At 47.0% G+C, this 11,259-nt stretch overlaps 1 protein-coding gene across 4 annotated transcripts in view; it reads left to right on the top strand.

The window, feature by feature from the left end:
- The first annotated feature begins 1,546 nt into the window (after positions 1 to 1,546).
- The window catches only part of TRMT1L (tRNA methyltransferase 1 like), a 30,730-nt gene continuing 21,017 nt past the window's right edge, over positions 1,547 to 11,259 (top strand). The window contains exons 1-8 of one of the 4 annotated variants that reach the window (XM_069952094.1): positions 1,547 to 1,624; positions 3,261 to 3,380; positions 4,941 to 5,006; positions 7,116 to 7,175; positions 8,381 to 8,443; positions 8,604 to 8,717; positions 8,843 to 8,904; positions 9,979 to 10,111. In XM_069952094.1, coding sequence (XP_069808195.1) covers positions 3,326 to 3,380; positions 4,941 to 5,006; positions 7,116 to 7,175; positions 8,381 to 8,443; positions 8,604 to 8,717; positions 8,843 to 8,904; positions 9,979 to 10,111 — 553 coding nt within the window. In that variant the 5' untranslated portion in view covers positions 1,547 to 1,624; positions 3,261 to 3,325. Of the gene's footprint in view, positions 1,703 to 3,256; positions 3,381 to 4,940; positions 5,007 to 7,115; positions 7,176 to 8,380; positions 8,444 to 8,603; positions 8,718 to 8,842; positions 8,905 to 9,978; positions 10,112 to 11,259 lie in introns of all 4 variants that reach the window. The other 3 variants (XM_069952092.1, XM_069952091.1, XM_069952093.1) reach the window with 3 other exon arrangements.

Genomic DNA, 11,259 nt, shown 5'->3' with positions numbered 1-11,259 from the left:
GCGTCTCGGGCGGCGTCAGACACCAGGAAGCGGCCGGGAACCGGGCACCGGAGTGCCGTGATGCGGGACCCGCCGCTGGACCCTAACCCGGTCCCCCCAAAAAAGTGCCCCCAGACTGGATCACCCCTTTAATAGCGAATGTACCATCAGGTGCATCACTTTAAGTTTTTTACATGAAAGGGCCACGGTACTTTTTTTGAACCTCCGCCCAAGCACAGCGCCAGTCTATTCCAGAGCATCGGCCCAGCATGAAACACTGGCGGCGTGACGAAACCTCTCCCCTCTGTGACGCTGCTCTATAAGGGTCCATTTACACAGAATGATTATCTGACAGATTATCTGCCAAAGATTTGAAGCCAAAGCCAGAAACAGACTATAAACAGAGATCAGGTCATAAAGGAAAGCCTGAGATTTCTCCTCTTTTCAAATACATTCCTGGCTTTGGCTTCAGCAGATAATCTTTCTGTGTAAATGGACTCTAAGGGTGGGTTCACACTGAGGAATCTGTGTGGAGATGTACCCATGGATTCCGTTGCTCGCCCCCGCGCATCTCTGTCTCTGCTATAGACTCCATTCTATGCACGCATGGATTCCGCCGTCCGCTGAAAGAATTGACATGTCAATTCTTTCGGCGGATGGCGGAATTTGCCCGACCATAGAATCGAGTCTATGATTTGGATGGAAATGCGTGCGGGTGCGGGCACGAGCGTTGGAATCTGCGGGAACTTCTTTACGTGGATTCCTCAGTGTGAACCCACCCTTAGAATCAATGGAGCTGTGTCACAGAGGGGACGGCGGCAGGCGGGGGTGGGGGCAGTGCTTCATGACAGCCCGGTGCTCCGGAATAGACTGGCGCTGTGCCCAGGAACTGCGTTTAGAAAAAAGCACCATGGCACCAGCGCAGATCCATTCATGTAAAAAAAAAAAAAAAAAAAAAAAAAAATGGGACATATCAAATGTTTTGGCCTTTCCTCCCCAACACTTTGAGGCTATGAGGGTCGCTTGTCAATTCTTTTGGCAGAATTTGGATCAGTATCAGAAATTTAAACAACAAAGTTAACATTGGTGTTGGAAATCCTATTAAAATCAATAGACGTCTGATACCAGGTGGAATCAATGCTGAATCTGACACAAAATACTCTCCAAATGCCGCCTGCAACCTGCATAAAACTGCTCAGTGTGAACATACCCTAAGACTTATGGCATTTGGGAGCCAAGGAGTTAATTTGGAGCACCAAAACCAAATTATTAATATTCTATTTTCTACCAAAGCGAAATTAACAAACAGAGAGTTAAAAAAAAACAACAAAAAAACATGAACATCAATGCACGACCGATTAGCTTATCGGATTTCCCGCCTACACCTCAACACGTCAAACAACTACAATTCCCACAATTCCACAGCACGACATAGTCGTACGGCATTTCCTCGGGCTTCCGTTATCATCATCGGCCAATAGGGAGTAAAGCTGCTAAGCCAAACGTCCCCGCCTATCATTCTGACCAATCGCCGTTGTCAGATATTTGATTGACTTACAAAGTAGCCAATCGGTGTCTTCTGTAGCAGAAGCCCTCAGGGAACGGACTGGCGTGTGTCTGACAGAAAATCGGCCTAAATCTCCAGGTATCGGGGCGCCGTGCAGGTCGGTGAGCGCCGGTAGTGGCATCCTGCGGTCAGCATACACAGGGGGCGCTCCTAGAGGTTTGCTATGGAAACGTTGCTCTTTTGTTATTCTGCATGCGAATGCCTGGGTATATACAAGGGATTCGTAGGCTTTTCTCTACATCAATATGGCATCCATTGCAAAACTACAACTCCCAGCATGCACTGACAGCTAGTTGTGTGAGGGCATGCTGGGAGTTGTAGTTATCTGCAGAAATACGTAGCTTAAGACTTTTTTTTTTTTTCTATAGAAAATTTTCCATTGATCTGCACCACAATCTGCATCACGTGTGATGTGTGTGAACAGGGCCTAGCTGCGTTTTAGGATCTTCCCATGGCAGTAAATGTGCAGCTTCACTCCCCCCTCTCCCCCAGCAGTATGTCAGGGGGGGAGACTCGGTGTGATCTGTAACTTTGACATCATGGGGGGATCTGGATATTGCAGTACGCTTTAAAAAGGGTTACCCAGAAGATATTTGTCTCTTTTAAATCAACTGGTGTCAGAAAGTGATGCAAATTTGTAAGTAACTTCTATTTAAAAAAATCTCCAGTCTTCCAGTACTTATCAGCTGCTGTATGTCCTGCAGGAAGTGGTGTATTCTTATCAGACTGACACACTGCTCTCGGCTGCCACCTCTGTCCATGTCAGGAACTGTCCAGAGCAGGAGAGGTTGTCTATGGGGATTTGCTGCTGCTCTGGACAGTTCCTGACATGGACAGAGGTGGCAGCAGAGAGCACTGTGTTAGGGTAATAGATCGGCACTCATTTACTAGGCCTATTACACGGCCCGATAATCGTTTAACAAGGGCTGCATGGACCATCGTTACCGATGTCCTTGCAGCCCTTGCTTAAAGGGGTAGTGCGGCGCTAAACAATTATTCACTAAATATGTTAGTGAATGGCCCCCTTTCCCGTGTAGATGACATCATTGTCAAAAGATGGCGGACAGGGGTCAACATGGTTCGGGTGAGTATAGAGCACTACACCTTTAAGCTGCATATATTACCTATCCATGGTCCAGGGCTCCTCATGTGGTCCGCTTCTCCCTGGGTTCTGCACACTGCAGCTTCTCAGCTGACAGGCCGCTCAGCCAATCACTGACCACGGCGGTCCTGGCTTGTGATTGGCTGAGTGGCCTGTCAGCTAAGACTCTGAAGCTGCAGCGTGCAGGACCCGGGGAGAAGCACAGAGAAAGAGGAGCCCTGGACCATGGACAGGTAATGTATGCACTTTGCATATCGTCAGCCGCGGGCCGCGCACCGCTATTACACGTAGCAATGCACGGTCGGCGCCAAACCAATTATAGGTCCAAACCTATATCAACGATCAGCCAATGATCGTTGTGTTTATTACACGGATCAATAATTGGCCGGATAGGGCCGATTCAGACGATTATCGTTCCTTGTAATAGGGCCCTTAGACTGGAAAGAATACACCAATTCCTGCAGGACATACAGCAGCTGATAAGTACTGGAAAATTTTTAAATAGAAGTAAATTACAAATCTTTATAACTGTTTGATACCAGCTGATTTGAAAGAAAATCTTTTTTGCCGGAGTGCTCCTTTAACTCCTGTTTGTTTCTTTTGCCCAGACAGGCTTGAGCCGGATATTGATGATCCTAACCTCCACTGGTTGCAGTAAGCGTCTATCTTTCTAAGCAATGGAAGACTACACAGAAGACCTGACGGAGGTCCTAGCGACGGAGGATAGTGACGGTGAGTTACGTCTAATATAACATACAGTGGGCCTTGGATTATGAGCATAGTTCGTTCCGGGACCGTGCTTGTAATCCAAATCCACTCTTAAACCAAAGCAAATTTTCCCATAATAAATTATTGAAATGAAGACAATTGGTTCCACACCTCAAAAATAATGATTTATTATTCTGAATAACAGGTTAAACAGATGAAACAATCATTCAGAAACAGCAGAATATATTATGTTACTGTACAGTAGAGCAATCAGCATGTGGAGTATAATGTATAGTAAGGGCATAAACCTGGAAGAACAGCAGCAGTTTGTAGATACAGGATGGAGCTGCAGATCCCCATAATGCAGTAGCGTAGTACCACAGGCTAGAATAGAGAAGCAGGGCTGCTGTCAGAGTTCTGTGTGGTCACATAACAGCAATGGGGAAGAGGGGGTGTGTTTAGCATGGACCAATTAGGAAGTGAGAATCACAGAGTTGTGCAGGAGGACAGTGACAGAAACTTTTCTGTACAGCAGTGTGAATGGCTGACTGAATGTGCAGTCATATTATAGCAGCAGTGTGTATATCTGAGTGAATGTGCAGTCATATTATAGCAGCAGTGTGTATAGCTGAGTGTGAATGCAGGCACATTATTGCGGCAGTGTGTATAGCTGAGTGTGAGTGCAGGCACATTATAGCAGCAGTTTGTATAGTTGAGTGTGAGTGCAGGCACATTGTAGCATTAGGCTGGGTTCACACTATGTATATTTCAGGCTGTATTTGGTCCTCATGTCAGGTCCTCATAGCAACCAAAACCAGGAGTGGATTGAAAACCCAGAAAGGATCTGTTCACATAATGTTGAAATTGAGTGGATGGCCGCCATATAACAGTAAATAACGGCCATTATTTCAATACCACAGCCGTTGTTTTAAAATAACAGCAAATATTTGCCATTAAATGACGGCCATCCACTCAATTACAACATTATGTGAACATAGACTTTCTGTGTTTTCAATCCACTCCTTGTTTTGGTTGCTATACAGCCTCAAACATACAGCCTCAAATATACGTAGTGTGAACCCAGCCTTAGTGTGTATAGCTGAGTGTGAGTGCAGGCACATTATAGCAGCAGTGTGTATAGCTCAGTGTGAGTGCAGGCACATTATAGCAGCAGTGTGTATAGCTGAGTGTGAGTGCAGGCACATTATAGCAGCAGTGTGTATAGCGGAGTGTGAGTGCAGGCACATTATAGCATTAGTGTGTATAGCTGAGTGTGAGTGCAGGCACATTATAGCAGCAGTGTGTATAGCGGAGTGTAAATACAGACACATTACTGTGAGCTCTTAAACCAAGGTACCACTGTATAGTTACTTCAGATAATCTTGTGTGAGTGTAGATATATATATATATATATATATATATAGTATAGCTGCATAGGGCTACAATTCTTTACGGCAGCGTTCTCCAACCTGTACATCTTTGGCTGTTGCAATACTCTGACTTCCTGTAGAACTTGCTGGGAGTTGTAGTTTTGAAACAGCTGGAGATAGTGATACGTTTACTTTCCATTCACTTGTTTTTCAGAACCTGATGCATCAAAGGTAGCAGAGTTACAACCCGAACAAACGTCATATGAGAACTATATAAAGGGTAAGGATTATGGGTGAGCGACTTTACTGTAAGATCAGCTAAATCTAGTGAAGCGGCTGTTGATTTGTTTAGTCTTGAAAAAAAATAGTTGCGCTTTCCAAGTCCTCCGATTCCTTGGAAAAGTGATACCTGAGTTTTCCATGAAAGTGTAAAGGCCGTGTTACAAGGCCCGATAATCTGGGGGAAGCGAGTGCCGACCTGTCAGCTCAGCGCTCACCTTGCCCTCGTTCCCCGCCCGCTGCCTGTGCCTGTGCACGTACAGACAGACAGCGGGAAGAGTGTGCGTGCGTGTGTGTGTGGGGGGGGTGATTACTTGGACTACCTATTGTAGTCAGTGGTGGTCTGTTACCGCTGTTCCTACTATTACACGTGGAGATTTAGGAAGGTTTATTTTTTTCCCCTAAGGCTAAACAAATCAATGGCTGATCCGTTAGACTGAACTTGGGGGAATCTTGCTGTAGATTGGCTCACCTCCAGTAAGGGTATGAGCAGATTCCGCCGCTCACCCCTGCTCTTGCACGTTCCCACCCGTGCTATAGACTCTGTTCATTTCTTGGGCGTCCGGCAGAATCTGCCAGACCATAGAATAGAGTCTGTGACACGGGCGGAGATGCAAGCAGCGGATTGCTCAGTGTGCACATACCCTAAGTATGATGAGGTAGCGGAAGAGATGCAGGTGGAGAGGAACGCTCCTACAGGAGAGTTACCTTAAATAAAATGGCATTAATGGGGAACTACCAGCTGGTTAGATCAATCTATCGCTCCCTAGTGGACACAGGGTGCTGAGGAGAAAGGTATGTCCCTTACCTTTATCCTCGGCACCGTTTCAGTGCTATTAGTTGTGAAATTCACTGCCTGGTAAACTGTTAGGGGCACTGGCCCCCTCTATTGGTAACCATGGGGGGTGATCGCCACGTGGGGAGCTGGATCGGTAATTGGGGGGGGGGGGGGCTTACTGGGCAGAGGATTTCAAAACTTACACCATGGGAACAGCTCTGAAGATGAATGTAAGAGACATAGCTCCCTAGTGGGCACAGGTGTTTGAGGATTAAGTTATGTCTCTTACCTTCATCCTCGGGGCTGTTCCCATGATGTTAGTTGTGAAATCCTCTGGCCAGTAAGCCCCCCCCATTACTGATGCAGCTTCCCGCGTGGCGATTACCCCCCCCCATGGCTATCAATAGAGGGCGCCAGTACTCCTAACAGTTTACGGGGCAAAGGATTTCACAACTTATAGCACTGGAACGGTGCTGAGGATGAAGGTAAGAGGCATCCTTTCCTCCTCAGCGGGGTGCTGATTCGTCTAATGGAGATTCGTCTAACCTGCTGATAGTTCCCCTTAATGACCTATTCTATGGATCTACATTACATAGATATTAGATCATAGACATATTTGATTCACAGAAGGAAGTAGGTTTTGTATTCTGCTGATTCATACTTTATTTTTTCATTCAGCCTAACAGAATAAGGATGATGTTTGTATTGTAAATCCCTTATGTACACAAGTCCTATTAATTTCATGTGACGGCAGTGAACGGAGCCGTATAGGACTCTGTGTATATAAGCCGGCCATAGACATCAAGAGAACTGGCTGACATTTGTTTGGGCAATGCTTATCCCCTCCGCTCTCCATGTTATCATGCGTATGGATTGGGTAAAGCATGGATGGGAATGACCTTGAGAAAGGAAGACTCACCGGGTGACAGAGGCCTCTGGGTAAATAACTGAAGGCCAAGCTAATCTGAATACACATGGGTGCTCTAGGGAGATGATCAGGTTATTAGTGGATTGGGGTTGGATAGAAAGCTAGGTGTCCATTTTATCCCATTGGGAGCCTATGGGCGATATTCCATTGGTATACCTGTATAGTTATATCCATCACAGCCGTCTGTCAGGGATATATAGTACGCCTGGAGATCCTTCCCCTGTATAGTGCTGTATTCCATTATACCTAATAAAAGTGGTCACAGACCTCTCCTGCCCAACGGGGAGAACCCACACTCATTTAGAGGAAAGGCGCTTATGGCGTGATTCAGACCAGGCATATAGGCAAGTTAGTTTGTACGTTTATTGGCTCGCAGATCATAACCTAGTACTGTTTAATTTTAGAAGAAGAACCGTGCAGCACAGAACTTGTTACAGCGGATGAGGATGGTACAGCAATCCAAGGTTTGTAGATCCATATTCCTTCTGCTACAGATACAGATGATGGTAATGGAAGCATTCCCCACCCCACCCCCGCTACTGTCTCTGCTTATCTACTTGAGGTTACAATTGGGGTAGTATTACACGGAACGATAATTGGCCGAATTGGCCCAATTCGGCCGATTATCGCTCCGTGTAATAAATGCAACGATCAGCCGATGACAACGATCATCGGCTGATCGTTGATATAGGTTAGACCCTATTTTTGTCGGGTACCGGCGACTAACGATATACATTACCCATCCAAGTTCCAGGGCTGCTTCTGCCGTCCGCTTCTCCCGGGGTCCCGCGCGCGCTCTAGCTTCACAGCGGCCTTTAAGCTGATAGGCCGCTCAGCCGATCACAGGCCGCGGAGGTCCTGGCCTGTGATTGGCTGAGCGGCCTTCCAGCTGACAGGCCACTGTGAAGCTAGAGCGCGCACGGGACCCCGGGAGAAGCGGACGTCAGGAGCAGCCCTGGAACGTGGATGGGTAATGTATGCCAGTTTAGCAAGGGCTGCAAGGACATCGGTAACAATGTCCTTGCAGCTCTTGTCAAACGATAATCGAGCCGTGTAATAGGCCCAGTAAACGAGCAACAATCTAGCAGATCGGCACTCGTTTACAGGTATTATCGGGCCCTGCTCGGCCCGTGTAATACCACCCTTAGGCCTTATACACACAATCCATGTTTTACGACAGGCCGTGTAAGACCTGATGTGTAGTCGCCCCCCGCCGCCCTCGTCGCATCATCTGTCAATATGCTGCTGTGAGCGGGGAAACTGGATATTTGTGACACAGCATTGAAGTAGCTGCGAATATTCAAATACTTTCCCTGCTCCCAGTAGCATATTGATAGATGATACCAGGCGAGGGGGAGGGGGACTCCACATCAGGCCCTCCACGGACTGCACGGTCGGGACACAATGAAGGTGTGTATAAGGCCTAACAGTTTCGCAAGCTTCGAGCGTGCGACATTTGATTAGTGGTGGCTGCTAAACATGGATATGGCCTATGGCTGTATCCATGTTTTCCTGGACTCCCAAGGGCTGCATTCAGCTTTTTCAGCCACCAGTAACCGAATGCTGAATGATCAGGTTCGAATGAAGTTCGCTCAACTCTAGTTATAGTTAGTTTCGGAATGATAATGGCTTCATGTCGCTCATCCCTTACACTCTTTTTCTGTTTCAGGAAAACACTTATCTATCCAGAAAGAACTTTCTCATCTAGAAGCTTTAGTGGAACAAAAGGATGGTAAGTTTATGTATTCTGCCGAGAATAGGATTCCAGCTCCGGAGAAATGTGCGGTGCTCCATTCCCTTTAACATCATGAGCCGTGTAATAGAAAATATACCCAAGCTAAAATGAAGAATAGTCTCTTTCTTATTGTAACCTGTGTACCTCTCCTATGTAGGTGAGAAGAAAACCTGTCCCTTGTGCCCTGACAACAGGTACAAGCCGTGTAGCCTTAGTAAGCTGTTCAGACACCTGCAGAACCTACACTGGAAAGTCTCTGTTGAATTTGAAGGTGAGGGATCTGTCCTTTGCATCTATAATAAATCTGCCCATCTATATGTGTAGGTGATCCTCTATCTTTGTGCATTTCTATTTATTGCAAAAAAATAAAAATATATGTATATATATTTTTTTCAGGCTATCGTATGTGCATCTGCTGTTTGCCCTGTGTGCAGAATACGACGCAGAATGAAAATGAGGTAATTCACATGTTTTTATTTTCCTGTTGAAGGTTGCAGAATCACAGAGCAAGGTCTTTAGAGCTGAAGTGGGAAACTACAACCAAAGCTTCGGCTGTCCAGGCATGATGGGAATTGTAGTTTTGCAAAAAATGGAGGGCCCAAGGTTCCCTATCCCCATGGGAGTCCAGAATTCCGGATGCATTGCTTGGCAGCCTGGTTCTGCACCAGCCCCCGGGTGCTGACGCTGGCCCTTTAACTTTATGCGCTCCTAATCTGGAGGACATACAGTTAAATGTGACGCTGTGTTTTACAGGGCTCGGGAGCCATTGGCTTCCAGGCCCCACCAGTCACTCGGGGCACAAGACCCCCCCTTCTTCTCAGTATGGGCAGAGAAGCCAGCCGGGATTATGTTTCCACTTTTCCCCCTCTCTTGTCTCCAGATTGGGGGGGGGGGTTGGGACTCAGTTCCATTGAAGTAAATGGAGCTTAATTGCAAACCACACCTGACCTTGAGACAAGAGAGGGGGAAAAGTGACCTTGTTTTGTAGGGCTGGATAACCCCTTTAGGGCTTCCTGATGATTGTTTCTTGACCATAAAAACTGCCCCGGTCATGTGAAGGGAGACTACGTATAAGACAATCTTCAAATGCACCAGATTTATCACAGTGGTTGAAGTTTTCAGTGTTCACACCCTGACCAATCAGAAGGTAGAGCAGGGAGAAGTGCATTCTGAGAGTGTCTACTTTTGTCTCGGTCACATGGTTTAGAGCCGTCTCGTAATACTGTCTATGGGACCCTCTCAATCCAATAGAAAGAGAGCAGGGAGAGAAGCACTCAGACACGCACTTTTCTCCCCACCCTTTCTACCAGTCAGCATGTCTATACTTTTGCCATGCCAAAAGCCTATTGACAGGTACACTTTAAGGCCATATTTTCTGCTAAGCCACACCTCCTTGTTGACTGAGACGCATGTTACTGTTCTTTTAGCTCACTGTGTATAATATGTGGTGGCCTTGTGCCACAGTTTAGGAGCAGTTCAGACGCAGCAACCATAGTATGTGTGATCCATTGATTTTGTGATGTTTTATTCAGGTGCTCAGAAAGATGAACGCTCATTACCATTGCGTCATCTGCTCTGCAATTGTGGCCCGAAGAAGATCAGATATGATAAACCACGTAAAGCGACATGTCGAGAAAGGGGAGACCAAAGCAACAGCGTCATTTAGTAAGTGACTACTGACTATACTCCTATACCTGGCATAAGACCAGGTCACTGTTTATACTCTTCCCACCTGTTCTAGCATCGGCATGGGAAGAAGCAAGTGCATACTGGTGGGTCAGGTTGTGGAGGCAACTATCCTACATCCAGCGATCATTGTACATGGGCCTAGTTTAATAATGGGACCCATAGATGGTACTCACTGGATGTAGATAATCTCAGATCTCTCAGTACAGAACAAGCTACTGGCTGACTATCGAGAGGCTTTCAGTGTGGGACTAGGGGAGCAGGGCATCTACTTGAGGAGGCCTCCCATCGAACATTACTTGTAAAGATGCCCGTACACTTTACTCTAAAGTCATCCATAACCCGCTGCTGATTCTCTAAGTTGTATCAGTTGCAGATCTGCACTAGTGTCTTTGGTGAGGTGCACAAACTTTCAATTGCAGACAATTGTTTGAGAAAAGCTTAGCACAAGTCGAAACGCATTATGTTTGCTTTATGGAATAACTTGAGGATGGATCTACTACAGTGTTTTTCTCTTTAAAGGGAACCATTCACCCCGTGGCCCCCGTTAGAAACAGACAAACAGTTACATAAAGGTCAATATACTTACCATATCGCTCCCGGTCCCGTCCCGGATCTCGTTGTTGACACTGAGAAATCGCCGATTCTTCTTCTCCCGCCCATTATGGTAATGAGCTGAGATGAGTCCAACGTCCATAGGAAACGACGGACGAGTCCAACTTATTCATGAGGTCCTGTTCTCGTCGCCGCCCATCCACGCCTCCTGGAACTTGATTGACGTCTTCAGTCTTCAGTCTCCTCACGAATTCCCGCGCAGGCGCCGTTGCGAAGGTCTCGTCATCTCTTCTGCGCCTGCGCGGTAAACAGGATACGTGCTCGTGACGTTCCTGTGTACCGCGCATGCGCGAAGTCCAACACGTCGCTTCAGCTCTGACAATCGGCGCACGCGCAGTAAACATTGAAGCTGTGGAGCGGCTTCAATTGTGAACTGCGCATGCGCCGAAAACGACCGTCACGGCGCCTGCGCGGGATCCGGCGAGAAGAAAGAAGACGAGGAGGAAGAAGACCCGGCGTCAATCAAGTGTCGGAGGCGGGGAGAAGGCTGGACTTCGGGCCGGCGGCGCTCA

Source organism: Dendropsophus ebraccatus, chromosome 14, assembly GCF_027789765.1.
Source record: "Dendropsophus ebraccatus isolate aDenEbr1 chromosome 14, aDenEbr1.pat, whole genome shotgun sequence".
NCBI classification, from domain to species: domain Eukaryota; kingdom Metazoa; phylum Chordata; class Amphibia; order Anura; family Hylidae; genus Dendropsophus; species Dendropsophus ebraccatus.
Note: the sequence above shows the minus strand (reverse complement) of the source record. Positions and strands in the feature narration are given on the sequence as shown.